At 32.3% G+C, this 19,802-nt stretch overlaps 1 protein-coding gene across 3 annotated transcripts in view; it reads right to left on the bottom strand.

The window, feature by feature from the left end:
- LOC129920148 (uncharacterized) overlaps window positions 1-19,802 on the bottom strand; it is a 75,794-nt gene continuing 55,992 nt past the window's right edge. For all 3 annotated transcript variants that reach the window (XM_056001365.1, XM_056001367.1, XM_056001366.1), the window contains 5 exons: window positions 17,822-17,897; window positions 9,367-14,179; window positions 3,865-4,088; window positions 3,596-3,804; window positions 1-3,378 (listed from right to left, as the gene is read on the bottom strand). In XM_056001365.1, the coding sequence (XP_055857340.1) occupies window positions 375-3,378; window positions 3,596-3,804; window positions 3,865-4,088; window positions 9,367-14,179; window positions 17,822-17,897 (8,326 nt within the window). In that variant the 3' untranslated portion in view covers window positions 1-374. The remainder of the gene's footprint in view (window positions 3,379-3,595; window positions 3,805-3,864; window positions 4,089-9,366; window positions 14,180-17,821; window positions 17,898-19,802) is intronic.

Raw genomic sequence — 19,802 nt, 5'->3', positions numbered from 1 at the left:
TGCAAAAAAAAATATTACTTAGTGTTCCAAGACAATAATAAATATAGGTAAAATACATTTAATTCTAATTAGTTTTCTATTCATCAATTCTCAGATTTCACCGTAATATTAAAAATATTATAAAATGGCACATACATACATACTTCAAATAATACATACATATAATAATACAACTTTATCACATTATCTCCGGCTAACCCAAACAATTTTTTGAATTCCAATATTAAACTGCAATGATCTTGCATAATATGCAATGAAAATTCTTATGGAATTATTTGTTCAAATTCGATATCTACTATAACTAAGTTTTTCCACTATTTAAAAACAAAATCTTAAAACATTCATGAAAACTTAAAAAAAAAACATTATAATATTTAATATATATATCCAGCTTCAAAATTATATATATCTCGCATAAAGGTTTGCTCGTTAAATATGCCAGTGTTACGTAAGTCATCTAAGGACACTAAAAAACCATTTGGGTATGCGATTCGAATTTTTTTATAGTATTCAATTTTTTGAGGAAACGTTAAGCTCATTGTTATAAGATGAGAAAATTTCATGTGTTGAACAATGTCAGAAATTTTATACGATGTCATTGAAGAACACATACAACAATAATACTTGAGCTTAGTTTTCAACATTCCAGTGTCTAAAATTTGATGATGAAAAATAGCAAAATGTTGACGAAACTGCTGCTGAGATAGAAACGGCAATCTGCATACATCGCATGAATATTTGTAGTATTGATAGCCAATTTCTCGTAAACTCATAAGAAGTGGCAAATTCAAACAATCGGCTAGAGTTATTTGAGGACCTGGGCATGGGCAAGCGCAAACGGGCGGCAAGTTTGATAGAGGGTAGCGGAACATATTGTTGCAAATGCCACAGCGCGTTGGTTCCTTAATACTGTGACACAGGCTTATTTTGTCGGGATGAAAAATTGTGTGGTGATACGCAAAGGAACTTACACCACCTCGAAAGTCGCAATGCATGCAACCAATTTTACGGTCCACATAGAAATAAAAACATTCATTGTAACTTGCGTGTGTTGCTTCATAATGGGACTGTAAATGAATAAAATCTTTACATTCAAAGTGGCAAGTCCCACAAATTGAAACTATTTCATCAAAACTGGGCACATTGGATTGATGCATTTGTACGCTAGGCATTTCTGGAATCCAGGGCGTTCTACTCGTTATAACAGGAATCCTTTGCGATGTTTCTATAATCGCAGGCCGTTCTGCTGTTGAAGTTTCAAATGCTGCTGAAGGTATTGAAACAACCACATTTCCAGCAGTCAACTGTATCTCCTTTATTACTTTATGTTGCGTTTGCTTTGAGGGCTGTCGGTTGGGCAGAATCAAATGGTGTGAAGATAGTAAAGATCTTAAAAGAGTATTTGATGATGTAGAGCTTTGGGCTCCAAGAACCGGTGCTCCGGAGATAGTTCTTTGGGTAGGTGAGGGAATATCGCTTGCAATATCTTGTTCGGTTAAAGAACATTGAAGACCGGGTGTTGGTACCATTGTAACTGCATTTTGTTTTTGCAAAATGTTCGGTGAATGTTCGGCTTCCTGGTTGCCAATAGCTGCTTCAGGCTGCTGGACTAAATTTGCGTGAAGATCCTTCGATTGTTGTTGATATGTCTTTTCGAGTCCCCTCTCTAAAAGCTGATTTGTATCTAAACAATTTATAGAAATACTTTGTATTTGCGTCTCCGCTTTCAATTCCAATTCGTTCTTCACTAAAATTTCTTCTTTGATTTCTACCAACGATAGATCATTTGGATTCGAATCGATGTTTAAATCAGAATGCTTTTCTTTTTTAAGGTGCATTTTCATTTTTAAAGGTGACCAGGATATTGGAATCAAATTGTACAAATATGTAGTACAAACTTCATATCTTAGTTTAAACATGTCCATCTGATGGACCTCCTTGAAATGAACTTCTGCATTGATATGTGTCAGTATTATTTCGCTACATATTTGGCACCTCGTACATAGAGTTAATTTATGAACCTTCTTCAAGTGCTGAACATATTTTTTGCTATTTCCTATTTCCTCTGCGCAACAGAAGCAATCTTTTGAAGTTGTAAAACTGATTTTATTCGGAGGTAAAAAAATTGATACTGAGACTTTGTGATTTAAATCGCCTCTATTTAAATTGAGTACTGGCACATCTCTACTGTTATGGAGGTTGTTTATATGCTTTATAATACCCTCATTGCTGTAATGAATAAATTTACATACACAACAAACATGCAAAGTAGAACTTCGATGTGTTGAAAGATGAAATTTAATACTATCCCAACTGGAATATGTAGTTTCGAGCTTACAATATGTACACTTGAAAACATTCGGTAGTTCATGTAGGACTAGGTGGCTATCAAGACAGTCTTCGTTTGATCCAACAAAAGAACACAACTTGACGAAACACTTGTATAACGGTTGTCCGTCTACTTTATATTGTGGGATCCCCATTTCATTGATAAAATATTCTGTAAGATTTACTGGCCACTCATTGATAGTATGCCGTTGAATTTGTTTCGTCAAATGCAAATGTATTGATTTATTGAAATGTTGTAGCAATGCTGTGTAATCAGTTATTATAGCATTTTGTTTCATTACCATATAAAACGAATCTATTGGCATTTCAATAACATTACAATTGTCATGATTGTAAGCAAAATGTTCAATTAGTCCCTCATTGGTAGAAAAAGTTGCGATGCAGTAATAACAAATGAACTTATGACGAAGGTGGCTTTTAAAGTGAGTTTCTGCCGATTCAAATTGTAATTGACTTGTACAATATGGACAGTTACCACATTCAAAGTTTGAATGATTATTTTTCATATGCGTGAGCCATAATCCATAGTGCATAAACGAAGAATTACAGCGTGGACATTTAAAAAGTGTAGAGTTATGAACGCCAGTATTTTCGACGAGTAGTTCCAGTAAGAGCTTTAGAGGATTTCCATCTTTTTCAAAAGCTTCATTTAGTTGTTTATTTTGTAGATCTGATAATTGGCCATGATCGTTCAGGATAGAACCTCGCTCATTTGATTCTTTTGGAGATTTTATGTGTAAACTCTCCACAATAGGATGTGGATTTAAGTTGATTTTAACGACTCTTTCACAAGTTTTTGATGTTTCATTTTGGTTCGATTCTTGAAAATCGGGATTATCATTGGATTCGCTCATCAGTTGAACACAGCAATCGTCCGTCGTTTGCAGTTGTGTTATAGAAAGAAATTGTGTTTCTTCCATCTTATGCAGTTTCATCGTCGAATCTTTGTTTTCAATTAAGGTACTGTTGGTTTGCGTTGTGACGGAACTTACTTCTGATGACTTGTTGTGGACAAAATTATCAGACGATCTGTATGTAAAATACAAATTAAATAAATAAAATATATAGTAAAATTTTACACGTGATTTGTTAATCAAAACTTTGTGTCTTAAATTAATAAAGTAATACTTTGATCAAGACATATATAAGTAAGGATTAATTTAACATTAATTATTGACTGAATATAAATTACAATTGTAATACATAGAAAGCTTTTCATATCTTAATAATAAAAGTAAGTTTGAACCTGCAATATTTATTTGGTGAATCCAGAGGCATTATTGTTGAAGATTGGTGCTCAAAACTTTCCATACTTTTTTTCTCCGATTCTAAATTGTTCAGCGGTTCTTGTTCTCTATTTGTATTGACGTTTTTGCATTCGTCAAAAAGTATAATATCAGACTCAGCAACATCCATACTAATATCCACTAGTTTAAGATCTTCTTCAAAAGCATCCTGTATTAAAATAATCCGTTAGGGTAAAAAGATGAAGATGGATATTATATTTGATCTGACCTCACAATCTTTTTTTTCTTTTCTCCCAATAACAAAACAAGGCTCATCTGGGTGCTGCAATGCTAAATGAATCTGCATACTTTGTTTACAAAGTTTTACTCTATTGCAATATATGCAAGCGAGTTCATTTAAGTTTAAGGAACTAAACTTTTGAAATGTTTCTGGGTGCGAATTTCGCAAATGCAGTTTTATTGAGGCGACAGCAAAAAATTGATATGAGCAATCTAGAATAAGGTAAAAATTTTATTTTATTAATTAGTACGATTGCTTAGTATTTATATAAAAGTAAATTGTGGATTATGAGATAAAATATTATAATTTGCATCGTGCCACACACGTCAAAATTTACCTATAGTTCAGTCAATGGGGAAAAAATTGAAAAAAGTTGTGACGTTAGCTAAATTTGGATGCAGTATTGAAGAGGGGTTATCCTGGGTATTAATCTCAGTTTGCGTATTGATTGGTCTTGTGGGGCGTCCGACATTTTAAAAAATGCGTTAGTCTCAAGATCTCGAGAACGAATGGTCGGACAGAAAATAATTATCTTTCTTTTTGTAGTACATCATTTTTCTCTAAGAGTTATACTTTCAGAGTAAGAGAACCGTAAAGTATCTCATTTTCAGTTATTTCCCACTTAAGTCTAAGGGTTGTTTAATATCAAAAAATACTTTATTTGCAGTACCTACTGTAACTGTGAAAGTATAACTCCTAGAGAAAGATGATGTATACTACAAAAAGATTATTACATATATTTCCAATCTGAAAAGTTCTTGCAAATTTTCTGTCCGACCAGTCGTTCTCGAGATATTGAGACTAACGCGTTTTTCAAAATGGCGGACGCCCCACAGGACCAATCAATACGCATACTGAGATTTATACTCAGGATAAACCCCTCTTCAATACTGCATTCAAATTTTGCTGACGTCACAACTTTTTTCGGATCCCCTGCATTTGACTCCTCATTGACTGAACTACTAAAAGTGGGTCCCGCAATTCCGTCCGTGGGTCTGTGCGGTTGTGCGTCCATCTGTACACATTTCCACAGCCTAAACGGGTGGATGGATTTTCTTCAAATTTGGTACAGATGATTTTTATGGAATTCTGAAAGTTGGTTTTTTTTTGTTTTTTTTATATCTCGTTTAGAACGTATACCTCCCATATGAAAAAATACGATATTACGAATTTCTCAAAAACGGCTCTAACGATTTTGATTAAACTTTGTATACGTAATATTTAAAGCAGTGGCAATAAAACTGCATTTTTATTTTTTCTCAAAAAAGTCAAATAACAAAAAACAATTTTTTTCATTTAACAAAAATTTGCCCTAAATGTCGGCTCTTCCCCAATATCAATTTTTTTTTTTAATTTAGATCCAGCTTTTTAAATCTACAAGTAGACTAACATAAAAGTGCTTTGAACTGCAAGAGCAAGTACGTGCGACCCCAGTCGTGCATTTTATTTTTTTTTTGTAATTGTGTGTGTGACAAGCCAAAAATGGATAATTTCCATGACAAAAATAGTGATAACAGGCCTAAGGAAAAATTTTATGAATTGAAAAAAAAAATTTTAATATTAATAACATATGAAGCATAATAAGCGTTCGTTGATAAGTCTGCTTCTACACAAAGACGCAAGGCGCAGAAATTATCTTTAAATTTCCTTTTGATTTTCGTTTCGCTGCGTCGCGCGCTTCTACACGCAGTATTTTTTTGAAGACGCAAATTTGACAGCTATTTTCTTTGGTTATATTTTGTTCTTGTTTTCGTATGATGACTTCTACTGGAAGACGTAGACACACAAGATGCACATAAGAACGAGGGAGAGAGAAAGATCGATTTCTCCTTTGCTCTTATGTGCATCTTGTGTATCTACGTCTTCGTGTAGAAGCAGACTATGTATTTTAATTCTAAAAAAAAACACCAAAATGTACAAAAAACAAACAACTCCAGTGGGGTCTATGTGCAACGAAAACTTTTGAATAAATTAAAAACGTTACTATACACGCAAATGATACACAACCGACGAAGAAGACTGCGCGACCGACGAAATAAAATAAAACAGAACAGCAAAAAAAAAGAACAAGATCAAAGAGAAACGTCAAAAAGAGTCACAAAATTTTTTACCGGAGACTCACGGTAGAAAATCTTCCTTCCCTTTTTTTCGAACTTTATTTCTCTCTTCCTCTTATGTGCGTCTCGCGCTTTGCGTCTTCGTGTAGAAGCGCACTTAGTTTTACTTTTGGTATATTTTTCATTACGCTTCTGATCGGGGTTTTCAGCCTAATTGACACACACCTTTAGTTTGATAATTGTAAAATAAAAATATCCCATCAACGCAGAAAAAAATGGGATTTTTTTGCTATATGGCACAGGATTTTTTTTTGTTATTGATGAAGAACACTGGCTGAAAATTTTTTTTATTCGGTTTTCAATTTCATTTTGGAAAAAGTGAAGAATTAACGAAAAAAATGGAAGAAATATATCTGGCGGAATATAATACAATAGAAAATATATTCATAATGGTTGTTTTTGTTAATAACAACAGAGTTTGAAAAAAAAAACTTTTCGCATTTTCCACTTTTCAAACAAAATTTTAAAATATCAAACTTCAAATTCATAAGTGTGTGTGCAAATCGGTGTAAATCTGACTAAAAATGTGGAGTAAATCCGGGGTACTCCGTAGTACTAAAATGACTCCGGAGTAATTTTTTTTTTACACTTTTGTGGCTTCAAAGAACACAAAACCTTCAAAAGTGCAAAAATAAGTACTAAAAGGGTACTCTCATTGGAGTGAAAGAAAACGACATAAGTTAAGAGAAGAATTTGCTAATTTTTAAACGATTTAAGCATATTACTATCTCTTAATATTTTACTAATGTTAAAATCAGAAAATGGCTGCTTTAACTTTTAGTCTTTCATTTTCATTAAAAAAAAAATAATTTCAGTTTTATTTGAGAGAATAAAGTTGTGTTTTTTTCATTTTTCGTCTTGCAATAAATACTAATAGGTACATTTGGGAAACCGACGAAGTTACGAATACCAGAGTTACGGGCGACAGAGTTACGAGCGGCAAAGTTACGCGAAACCGAAGTTACGAAAAACTAGAGTTACGAACATCAAAGCTATGAAACGATGTTCTTGGGTTGGCAACCATTGAGATGAACGATATACTGGAGGAACTTATTTATGTTTAAATAATTCCATATCGTTCCTCGCAATTGTTGCCAACCCAAAAATCACATGTCATAGCTTAACATAACTTTAGAATTCGTAACTCTAGTTTTTCGTAACTTCGGTTTCGCGTAACTTTGACGGCCGTAACTCTGTCGCCCGTAACTCTGTTATTCGTAACTCCGTTACCATTTCGGTACATTTTAGATCGAAAAAAATAAAAAAAAAGTATTCGACGAGAACAGGTTTTGAATAAACGTGTGCTGTGCAGAGCACATTTAGTTAGCAATACAAGGCCTTGCGAATTGGCCTTAACCACTGGGTCACCACATCATGTTTGACCACGTTGGTACCATTGCACCACATGGAAAATGTATGCATTTTTTTTAAACATATTTTATTATTTTTGTCTATGGTATATGAAACGTCCATACAGAATTTAATCAGCCTGCCACTTATTTTCAAAGAGTGAATGGTAATATTCTGACTCTTGCTCCTAAAGTAAAAGACTATTCATAAAGAGTCAAATAACTTTTTACATGATGGTCGAGACATTTTGATATCAGTTTTATTCTATCGGGCGTTAAAAAATAAATCGAAATCATGTATTATATGAATAAAAATATTTTATTACCTATTGTATGATATGAAACTCTTGTATCTACCCTTCCGGATGGAATACAAAGTGTACCAATATCTCAAAATAACTCTTATGTCGTTTTCTATTGACGAATCTCAGAATGAGATTTGTGAATTTGACAGCTGAAAGGGGGGGTGAAGAGGGGAAATAGTGGACAAATCTCAGATTTCATGATCTATTTGCGTCTTGAGATTCCAAAAAATGACAAAAAAATGAATCTGAGATTCAAGAATCTGATTCTGGATTTTTATCAAGATTCACGCATACAAACACACGCACTTTCACACACACTCCTCTGTTTGACATTTGTCTGAACATTTGTTGTTGTTTTATTTTTTTTTATACGCACAGATTTCGCACACAATTACAAAACTAGATTTCATATTCTATTTGCAGTGGAAAATCTGAGAATTTTACACAAAAATCTCAAAAGTCAATAGAAAACGACATTATATTACTACTACCAACGATGTTAATTTTATGCTTTTATCACAAGTGCACGATTTTGTTGCTAAGCCGCACAGTGGTGCCATTTGTATGGGAGAGCGAAAAAAAAATCCGTAAAATCTGTACTATCTAACAGAATTTAATAAAACTTGGCACATGGTTGGACTATGCTTGCACGCATTTTGACAAATTTTGGATAAAAAAAATACACTGAGAAAAAAATTATTATCTGAGATCCGTGAAAGGATGAATTTTATTTTGTATTTTAATGAAAGATATATACAGGGTGTCCCAAAAGTAATGGATCAAACGAAGTATGCTAATAGGGGATCTTAAGGGCTCTCAGAATTTGGTAACTTGTTCATCCCAAATCCTTACGGTTTTCGATTTAATGCAATTCTTGTGAAATTTCGAAAAATCTCGACTTTGCAAAAGTATTTTGCTTCCTGCTGCCATTATTAATTTTTGTTTTTTACAATTCTTTTACTAAAACATTGACAAATAATTAGAAACAATTAATTAATCAAAATATTTTTTATTCCATAAGCCATTTCGTTGCAAATTAACTAACAGTTTCAAGTTTTATAAAAAATCAATTTTTTACTTTTATTTGAGAGCAACACCACAAAAAAATTTCTATGGTGTGAGGTAAAGAATTATTAAAATACTAATTCTAGTTCACACACTCCTAACCCAAAAATAAGACCAAAACAAATGTTTGTTTTTTTATTTTGAAAGCTCAATAGTAGTATACATGATGTATAATTAATTAATTTTTTTTGTTTTAACAAACAGCAATTAAAATGCTATTTTTCATGAGAAATAAATTAATTCAAGAAATTACATAGGTACATTTCAGAACATAAAGATAGGTTTACTTTGAAGCGCTTTGTCTGGTGCGTATATTCCTTGATATAAATTCCCTAGATTTTGGGAAAACATAGAACAGTTATAGGTATATCTTTGAAAAAATAAATGCAACAAATTCATACTCAAAATTTCGCTTTTACCATTTATAATTTACTTCATCAAAATCACCACTGTGAGCCGCCCACTACAAACGGATAGATAGTAAAAAAGATATTATTGAATCCTAAGATATTATTTGAAAAATTCTTGAAGTACGAAACTCAAGCTTGTAGTAGAAATATGGCATTCGAAAACCTGCAGTGGTTCAAATGCGTTTGGTTTTGGGTAACATAATCTTTGATAAAAAAAATTGATGAAAGATATGATTTCACTTACCCGGACACTTCAAGCTGGATACGTTGTTTCTAGTATTTTCTGACGAAGATCTATATTTTCTCTTTTCTTCCATGCTAAGATAACAGCATTTGTAAATTGATTTTTTTGTATTAATATTTTTGTGATATATTTTACGATGGATTATTACATTGCCAGGTACCATACTTCGATAAGAACACCCAACACATTGGTAAATGCTCATGCTGTGATGTTGCCAAATATGGTTACTAACTTTTTCCAAGCAGGAGCTCTTATTTATGCAATAAGGACAATCATATAGTTTTGATTGGTTGAGATTTATGTGATTGTTCGACGAATGTATTTTGAATTCCTCTCTAGAGTTGGTAGAATAAAAACAATCCTCCATTAAACACTTATATAAACCAAAATAATTTGTATCCAAGTTGCAGTATTGACGGTAAATCATTAAATGTTTGTGTTGTTCTGTTGAAGATTCAATTTTACGTTCGTCTGAAAATGTATTTAATAATTCTTTTGGGACCTGCATGTTACAAGTTTTATTAGCAGGCGAACGTTCTGTGTTATGAAGACCTTTGAAATATTTTTCGGTGCTTTGGTTCATCGTTTCTTTTGAAACTTTTGGAACAGTGAGTTTACCTAAGTGTATTTCTAGGAGGCTCTTGCAAGGCACTTTATTACCAAACGTTAATACATTTTTAGATACTTGATTAATTAGTGTTTTCGTGTGCGCTTCAGTGATAGGTACGGGTTCCGAGTCTGGGAGTTCTTCAAAGTGTTCCTCTATAAGTTTGTTAGTTTCTTCTTCAATAGTAGTTTTGGATGTAAGAAGTTTCTTTGAAATCCTTTCGGCTTTTTTGCTTAAATTATCACCTTCTGACATCTCATTCTTTTGATCGTTAATATCACTTACAGGATTTTCTGTACTTTCGGTTGTGTTTTTAACGAATGTTTCAATGCTGCTTAAGGATTCCGAATCTTGAAGCGTCAAATCTATTCGGAATGTTGAATCCGCTTTAGTAGAACTCTGAGAGTTGGTAATTAAATCCGTCATTGATTTCGTGTATTGTATTTTATATAAAACTCGTTTTGTCTCATGATTTGACTTCTCAAATGCACTTTTGTCTTGAGTATTATGATCTAAAGAAATTAATTCATTGATTTTGCAAGGTGACTCGCCCAAACAAGCTTCAGTCGTGACAATTTCATGGTTTGGAGCATGCATTTTTTCCAAAAGTATTTCGGGACTCAGAGCTGAAGCTTCTTTTACTGACCTACTATTGTCGCACGCATTACTTGCATTAATCAGCATGTTTTGTATATCCATTGGTAACTCTTGTTCTGCACAAAGAGGGTCTTCTTCTTTTGCTGGTGTATTATCCGTCTCATAATGTTTATCATCACGTCCAACTGGATCAACTTCTTTGCTAATTTCAAGGCTTTTTCTTGCGACCAATACACACTTTTTAAAGATATCTGGGAGATAAGACATTATCCCATGTTGTTTTCGAACATGATTTTTTAAATTTATTTCATTCAAATTTCCAAAGTTACAAATTTTGCAAATATACAGATGAATAATTTTTGTTTCCAAGTGGTTATGGATTTTGTTGGTATTGCTTTTAATGCATATTCTTGATCGTAATCGATGTGAGTCGATGTCTTCTTTGTATGGTTTTTTAATGCCACAGCCTTCACACTTGAAATTGTATTCCCCCGTGTGATACGAAAAATGAGCATAAAAGTTTTCAAAGTGATCTTCTACCATTTGCTTGCAAAACACACATATTATTCTAAAACGATGTCTACCAACCGGTATGGCTACATTTGTCTTGCCTTCCAATCTTTCTATGTCGACCGAGGATAGCCGGGATACGTACGATTCCGTTTTGTGTTTTGATACATAGTGGTGTGTTAGATCTTTCGAGTTTTTGTTACATAAAGCACAAGTTTTTGTAGATTTGAATATCATATTAGAATCGATATTTGGTTTGATGGATTTTCCCGTTGATTTGTAATCAAAAGCGATTTCTTTACATGGAGAGTCTTTGGTTGTTAAATTATTATCCAAGATGTTTTCAGTTACTTTAACACTGAGGCTGGCATTAATTTCATTTGTGTTCTTTGAACGATTTTCAGAGATATTAAATTCATCAGTATCATCAGAAGATGCGTGGTGTTCAATATCTGGGATATAATACTCGTTTCGGTCGCATGAGCGTCGTATTGTCAATTTTAGGTTAGCCAAGCCACTACAAGTCTGTCGCCTACGTTGAATTGGGGCAGGTCTTGTCCCAACATTTTTTGGTTTGTCATTAACGTTATCGGTTGAGTTTAGCCAACTAGAACTACAACGGCGTATAACAATGGCTTTAGAATGTAAGTTTTCTCCAAAGCGACATTGAATTGGTGAAGAGATTGGTTCAGTATCAATGTTTTTCGAATTTATATGAACCTTATCGGTAAAGTTTAGCCAAGCAGAACTACACCGTCGCTTTCCAATAGTTTTAGGAAGTAAACTTTCTTTGAATGTACAAGTAAGGTTATTGAGTTCTCGATATAAACGTTTAGGTGGAGAATTCTTAGATTGTATGGCGGATTTATTCTCATACGAATGATTAGATGTTTTAGTTCTCTTTTCTGTCAAATTACTACTGGTTACCTTAGTGCTATCTTCTTCTACTGAGGCTTTTCTTTTAGTCCCTGTTTTACTGATATGGGAATTATCTTCTAAAGTATTTCTTTTATCAGAGCATTTTTTGGCACCTTCTTTACTTTTTAATTTCTCTTGATCCAAATTATTTTCTCCGCCAATATTCAAGCAATTATTTTCGCCTTCTAACCTCTCGAGGGGTGTTTTACACTTTTCAGAAGTAGGAATGAAATTAATCTCTGATTGCTTTGATATTTTGCGTTTCTTCTCTGTGCAGTTTTTGGCGTCTTTTGTGCTTTGTATATAGTCCTTTCTTTTAGAAGCGTTTTTATTCGTAGATATATTATCTTTTGATTTTATTGCCTTATCAGTACTTTTATTCTTTTCGTTAACATTATTTTGTTTTTTTATTTTATCACATTTTTCTACAGATTCATGGTCACACCGTATAAGTCTTATTTCCAAATCAAGAATTTGATTTTTTTCTGAGACGTTCTTTGATTTCGTCGTTAAGTGTTCACCCGCACCTTTCAGTTTTGTACTGGTTTTATTCATTTCTTGATTTGATTTTTCAGTTTTGTCTCCGCTTCGTTTTATTGCTTCATTTCTGAACAGTTTTGGCGTTTTAATTTTCTTCGTATGCCCAGGTACAACTTCAACTTTTTCCGTGGGGCTTCCCTTCGATTTAGAAGAGCTGCTATGATTTTTAAAAGAATTCTTTTTTTCAATTGGCTTCTCTCTAACTTCACTTATATTAACATTTTTAGAATTAAGTTCAACATCATCAATCTGATTTCGTATTTCTTTATGTTTTCGAATCCCTGGAATTTGGCTATTGTCTTCAGATATTGTTGAAGGCAACTTCGAGATTGAGAGCCGTGATGGATTAGAATTGGATTCTTTTTGACTACAAAGCTTTTTATTAATTGAAGAATGTTCTAGTTTATTTTGTTTAGATTCGTGTTGCAGGTCGACATTTTTATTGCATTTTTTAATTTTTGAACTGATTGAGCTATGAGAACAATTATTGCTTTCTTTGGGAATTTGATGTTTAAACAGTGAAGTTCGATGCTTTCGATCAGGAGAGTGTTGGCTGCTCTCTTGAAATTTGAAGTTAATTTGTTGTTCACACAAAGCTTTGCGGTATGCATCACCTGTATCATAACTATTGTTGCTTGTTTCAAGCGTTTTTGAAGTTGTATTTTGAATAACTTTTAATAACTTTGCTTTGGAATTGATCTGACTCATTTCATTTTGTGACTCGTTTGATTTGGATCGGCTTATTATTGGATTATTTTTTGAAGAATTTATATTCGTAACATTTGTGTAGTCGTACAGAATTTTTGGTCCCAAACTGTCATTTTTCAACTCTGGAACAATCTCTGGGTTTCTTGTAAGAACAGATTTAATTGACATGCTAGCCGAATCTATAGTAGATTCTTTTCTCTCAATCTGTGCTGATTTTCTTCTTTGGAATAATTTGATTTCTTGTGATTGTTTCACATTAAAATTTTCTACAGATATTGAAGGCTCTAACTTCTCATCTTCATCTTTTAAAAGCTCTAATAACTTTTCTTTCTGTTTGATAAGACTTTGATAACTTTGAAATTCCATTTCTGCGGAGTTTATATCATTTGATTCTGATGTGTGTTTCTTTTTGTTGTTTTTTCGATCTGAGTTCACATAGTTTTCTGATGGAATCGTTAAGCGTTTAGATGATTCCTTGTGCGAACAGACTTTGAGCATACGACTTTCCTCATCATTTTTGTCAATATCATGTAAGGGCAAAATATCAAACACGCTTGTATCGACTTCATTGGTAGTGTTTCTGTTTCCTTTTAAGGATTTTTTAATATGATGACTAGTGCCATTTTTTTTAATTATTTTGGACGAGGAACTAATTTTATTTTCTCGTTTAGTACGGCTTATTTCTTTTTTCCTTTTTATTGGAGAACTTGATATTTCTGTATGCTTTTGTGAATCCTCTTTCATTTGTGGGATTTCAATATTTGACATTGAACTTTGCTGTTTATGTACTGTATTTTTATATTTAATTTGGGTGGTTTCATTTGTTAAATTATCTTCTTCTCTTGATATCGATGGCAAGTTTGAGTCTTCTTCATCAGAAATAATAATTGAGGCTCCGCCTTCGAAAATCTCGAGTATGTGCGTTGGGATATCCTGCAACGAAAGGTTTGAAAATAAAAACAAAGTTTTCAACAGAACTTCACATTTTTTAAATTTAAATACAAAATGGGGCATATTCATAATCGTTTTTAGACCCCAGTTTCTCTTAGTCTGGGTTTTTCCAATGTTATTTGAATAGGATAAACTCCAGTCTTTCGTAGTAGCAACAAAGTCTATGAATATGGCCCAATGGCGCAGATTTTTTAAACGATAAAGTTAATTGCTGAAGCCATTTTAGTAAGTTACTAAGCCAAAAGCATACGGATTTTTAACTTAGTAACTTATTAAATGGCTTAAGCAATTTACTAAATCGTTTAAAATTTTGCGCTAATATTTGTAAGCAAACTGGTGCAATATTTCGTAGCAGTAGGTAAAGCAGCAAGATAAATCTTAAATACCTTTAACCCAATAGACGGAAAATAGTCAAAGAAAGGAAAAAAGTTGTAGATTACAGGCTGATTTTTGGTAAACAGGTTGATATTGGGAGGAATGATAGTCCAGTGCATTTATGATTTGACCCAGCACACTGTGGGCTAGAACGCTATTTTAGCAGGAATTAATTAAAAAGTCAACTTCTTCAAATATTGCTCATTTTAGTCTTATTCGATAGATAAATGGACTAGCTATAATTGTTTATTCAAAATTGAGGTCAAAGCATTCATTGGATACATAAAAACACAATCGAAAAGCAAGTTTTCGAAAAAAAAAACAAAAAAGTCCACTTTTTCCTCTATCCAGATATTCGTTTACTGAGTTTGTTTTAACGGATCGATTGTGAGAATTTTGCTAGTTTATCAATTAGTGATATATCCTTATATAGTATTTGCTATTAAATTGTAATTATATTGAACTTTTGTTTATAAAGTTTTAAGGTAAAGTATGTTACTAGCACCGATTTCATATAAAACGAATGTTCCTAAGCTTTAAAAAAAGCCACGCGTAGGCACACTCTAGAAATAATTTTAAAAAGTAGCTAGCCTATATGGCATTATGTTTTTTATAAAACTATGTTCTACAAGAGCAAACTTTTTTCGCTGTAACTCTGAAAGTATAGTGAGAAAAATGGAAAAAAACCACTTACGATGAAAAAAAAACGTGTTGAATGTTTTCAAACAACGGTTTTTTTTATTTGCATTAACATTTTACCTTCCCTATTTAGTAAAAAAAACTTTTGTAAGCGTTCAATGACACCATTTTCGAGTTTGATGCGTTCAAACTTCAAAAAACTCATTTTTTTGTTTTTATACCAATAATATCTGTTGTAAATTGGAAAACCTTATTTAACATAATATTTCGTTTATTTTTGTTGTTGGTCTTATCTTTAGTGTCTGTTGTACCATAAAATTATCATTATTATATCATTCGACATCATTTTAATGGCTTTAAGTGCAACTTTAGATTATTTCGAGAATTTCTATAATTAATTCCAGCTAAAAAAGCGTTCTAGCCCACAGTGCAGCAGTTTGTACCACCCCCAAATTTTTTTTGCTCATTCGATAGAGCATTGGCTGAATATCATTACCCTGATTTTTCACACTCGCGAAAATCACCTTTCGGCCGCCATCATGGATTTTAGTTTTTGTTGAATATTTCGATTTCTATTTATCCTACATAAAAGTTGTGTATACAAGAAACGTAGGCAATTAAATTTCGCGTCTCTTATGTTAAAAACACTTTTTCGATATTCTGAATATTAAAAAAGTTACAAGCCAACAAAGTAAAAAAAAACATAAAAAAGTGACAATTTTAAAGTTTTGATCACTTTTTATCAAAATTATGAAAAAACCTTCCGAGATTAAATTATTCACCTTAAAATTCTCTACAACTCTGCTATACAACTTTTTTTCTATAGCTATAAATACAAAAGTTATTAATATTTTTTTTTGTTAAAAATGCTCTTTTTTGTTTGTGTTTTTTATCTTTACTTTTTTCTTAATTTTTTTTTTCACCAAATCTTGAATTTTAAATGATTAGTGACTATTTTATAGCTTTATTTTACAAGATAAAATTCAAGACCTGCAATTTTTTTATATTTAAGTCTCTTCATTGCGTAAAAAAGGGGTATTTTTGAACAAAAAAGTATTATTAACTTTAATTATTATAGCGATATAAAAAAAAAGTTGTATAGCAGAGTTGTAGAGAATTTTAAGGCGAATAATCTTTTCTCGATACGTTTTTTCATAATTTTGATAAAGTGCTCAAATCTTTAAAATTGTCATTTTTTTCGTTTTTTTTTTTTTACTTTTTTGGCTTGTAACTTTTTTAATATTCAAAATATCGAAAAAGTGTTCTTAACATAAAAGACGCGAAATTTCATTGCCTACGTTTCTTGTATACACAACTTTTATGTAGGATAAATAGAAATCGAAATATTCAACAAAAACTAAAATCCATGATGGCGGCATGTATACACAACTTTTATGTAGGATAAATAGAAATCGAGATATTCAATGCTCTATCGAATGAGCATGAGGGTGGTACAAACTGCTGGGTCGCCCATATATGAAAATCATAAATGCACTGGACTATGATGTATAATCTGTGCAAAGTCCTAAAGATTCCTCCGCTAGTCCCGTTATAAGAGGCAAAGTTCCACAATTTTGTTCTATTTTAAAAACGTTATGTTTTAGAAAAAAAATTATGTTCTACAACTTTGTAGCTAAACTTACGCCAACTATACAAAAGTTTGTCAGGCAAGGTTTTTTTTATCTATTACCGTTAAAAAATTATAAGACTTCAAACATTAAACGCAAAGTTATGACAACCGGTAGTTATAAAAAAAATCAATTGTCGTTTTCGATTGGTCGCCCGGAATGGTTCTAGATGCTTCTAAAAGTGTGTAATTGATAATCTTCTGAAGAAATATCAACAACAGAGATTCAGTTTTGACAACTATCTTGTAGTAAATTAGATTGGATGTACCACAGTAACGTCACCTCAGTAGGAATTTTTATAAATCTCTTTCCTGAGTAAATAGGTTTCTGACTCGTTGAAATAGTATAAAGCAGCTGAGTTATAAAAATTTAAAAAATAAATACTGAAACTGTATTTTGTAGGGTTAATCTTCACAAGCAGAGGGCAAGTACCAGTGGCATACGTTGAGTTGGCAGGGCCCCGAGGCAAGATTTAACTTTGGGGCCCCTTTTTTTTAGATGAAATAAATATGTAGCTGGCTACCAATTCATTATGCATGTATAAAAAGTTGCCTTCTCTGCAGTGTCTCCATTCGGGGCCCTACCCCTGGGGCGTTTCGGGGGCCCGGGGCACCACCCTGCTTGCCCCAATGGTGTGTACGCCCCTGGCAAGTACCAAATATTAAAGCAAGTTTATAGTCAGCCTATCACCTATCTTAAAGAAATTAACATTATATCGATACCTTCATACATTTTTTTCTAAAATGACTTTTTGATGTGGAAATTATACTATAAGTTGAGCGCCAAGTTTTGGTACCATTTTGGTTGTTCTACAAATGAAACTAGAGAGAAAATAAAATTGTGGAGCCCATACATTTTCTCACAGAATAATTTTGTTTTTTGGCCAAACACTTGTTTAATTTCCGGAACGTTCTTCAAGTGAGAGATATTGTTATATTTACAGATTTTTCCTGATCAAGAAACACATTTAATTTTGACTTACCATTGTACTTTTAAGTTGCTCGTACCTTCGTCTTATATAGCTGTCGCAGGAACTCAGGTGCCATTCATCAAGGGTTCTTTAATACAAAAAAATTCCATTTTTTTTTTGTTATTATTATTATTTTTTGTTTTGTTTTTTGAATGATATTAATAAAATTAAATATAAATATTTGGCAAAACCCGACTAACCAAAACTAATGTCGAATTCGTTTTAACCAACCTGCAGTCGCTACTAAAATGGATTGCTTTTGATTATTTATTTTTTACACAAATCTTATGTCGAATTCCTTTCAATTAAAAAATCGAATTTTCGGCGATCTCGAAGCGAATTTTTTCTGAAAATCATGTTCCATAGAAAAAAAATTCGCCTCAAACGAAGCAGAATTCGAATTTTTTTAATCCCTCTTTTTTGAGAGATTTACACGGATTTGCACACACACTTGTAACATTTGACATTTCTCAAACGTCAAGCTGAAAGTTTTCTTCGTGTTGTTTGTTGATTTGAGAACACCAACTTCAAATAAAGAGTAAATTTTAATTCAATATCGTATTTTTATTGCGGAAAAATATGAAATAAATAAAAAAAAACAATGTGCGATCAAAATATATTTTTTCCTGGCATATTTCTTGTGAAAAAGTAAAATTACTGTGACTTTTCTTCTCGTAATTGTCGTCAGAAAATTTTTTCTCTGTAAAACCACAGCATACGACCAAAATAATAACCTTCTACTTCATCTTCACTCAGATCTTAATTATAACTGCAATTTCCCTTTGATTCTGATTAAAATAAATCTATATTACCGAAGAAAATAAACAAAATTATTGATCAAAGGAATCTCTGGTTTTATTTTGCAGAAATTGTTTTGGTTTCAGCTTGACGTTCGTGTAAAAATTGTTGTCAAATGACACACATATCGCAAAAAGAATTCGGTCTGTTTTCATGTTCCTTTTTAACACCAAAAATTCGATTTTTTTGAGGCGATTCAAAAAATTAAAAGGAATTCGACATTAGTTTGATTTAACGTTTGGCATTTGTCAAAATTATAGTATTTGTGAATATGTATCTGTGTAAATCGATCTAAAAAAAAAGAGATTTTTGTTTCATTTGAATTGTGACTATAAAGTAGCGACTGCAAGTCAACTGCAGATCGAATTTTTGGTTGCTTGGAATTCGACCGAACCAACAGTATAACGATTTTTTTTTTTTTAATTTTGATTATCTATGTATATGCAGTGACGTATCCAGAAAAAAATTTGTGGGGGGGCTGAAAAATTTTTCAAAAATTTTTGATAAGGTAAATGTACTACAAATTTGTCTTTTTTTATTCATCTTTGATCGAGAGAAAAGCGCTGTGCTGCGGTACTGAAAGTCGTATAGTAGCATTTTACTGCTCCCGACAACTTCGTACTACTGTCTCCTTTCACATTCAAAGTACCTAGCTATTTTTCCAAGTTCTTGTATCCCAAACATTTTACACAAACAGCAAGGTGTTTAGTAATGTTTAAAAAAAAAAACACTTTTTCGTTCGAACTTTTTCATGTGCTGAATTCAAAACTGTTTACAGATTTATTCCTATCACGTCTAGTTTTTGAGCTATACTCATCACTTTTTTCGGTATAAATGCTCATATTTCCGCAATTCGACCGAAAGTGAACTGGCATCACTTTCAATTTCATGTGAAATTGATCTTCGATCGATTTCGAAAACTTCGAAAATGCTTCGAACTGTCAAAACTGAAGGATCATCCATTTTTATTTTGTTTCTAAAGTTAAATTACTGCTGCTTTGAACATGGATGCAATTTTATTGACAACTTTATTGTAAAAAAGCAGAATTTAAAAGAAAAAATAAGAAGTCACATTTTGCGAGACAAATGAAATATGTAATTGAAATGCAGAACATGGGCGATATTATTGCAAATTTTCAAAGAAAAATGAATTAGATAAAGTGTAATGCGAATGAGGTTGCAAACACAGAGGCAT

This window comes from Episyrphus balteatus, chromosome 4 (assembly GCF_945859705.1).
Source record: "Episyrphus balteatus chromosome 4, idEpiBalt1.1, whole genome shotgun sequence".
Lineage (NCBI taxonomy): Eukaryota > Metazoa > Arthropoda > Insecta > Diptera > Syrphidae > Episyrphus > Episyrphus balteatus.
The sequence above is the reverse complement of the archived record's forward strand: the minus strand, read 5'-3'. Positions and strand labels throughout refer to the sequence as shown.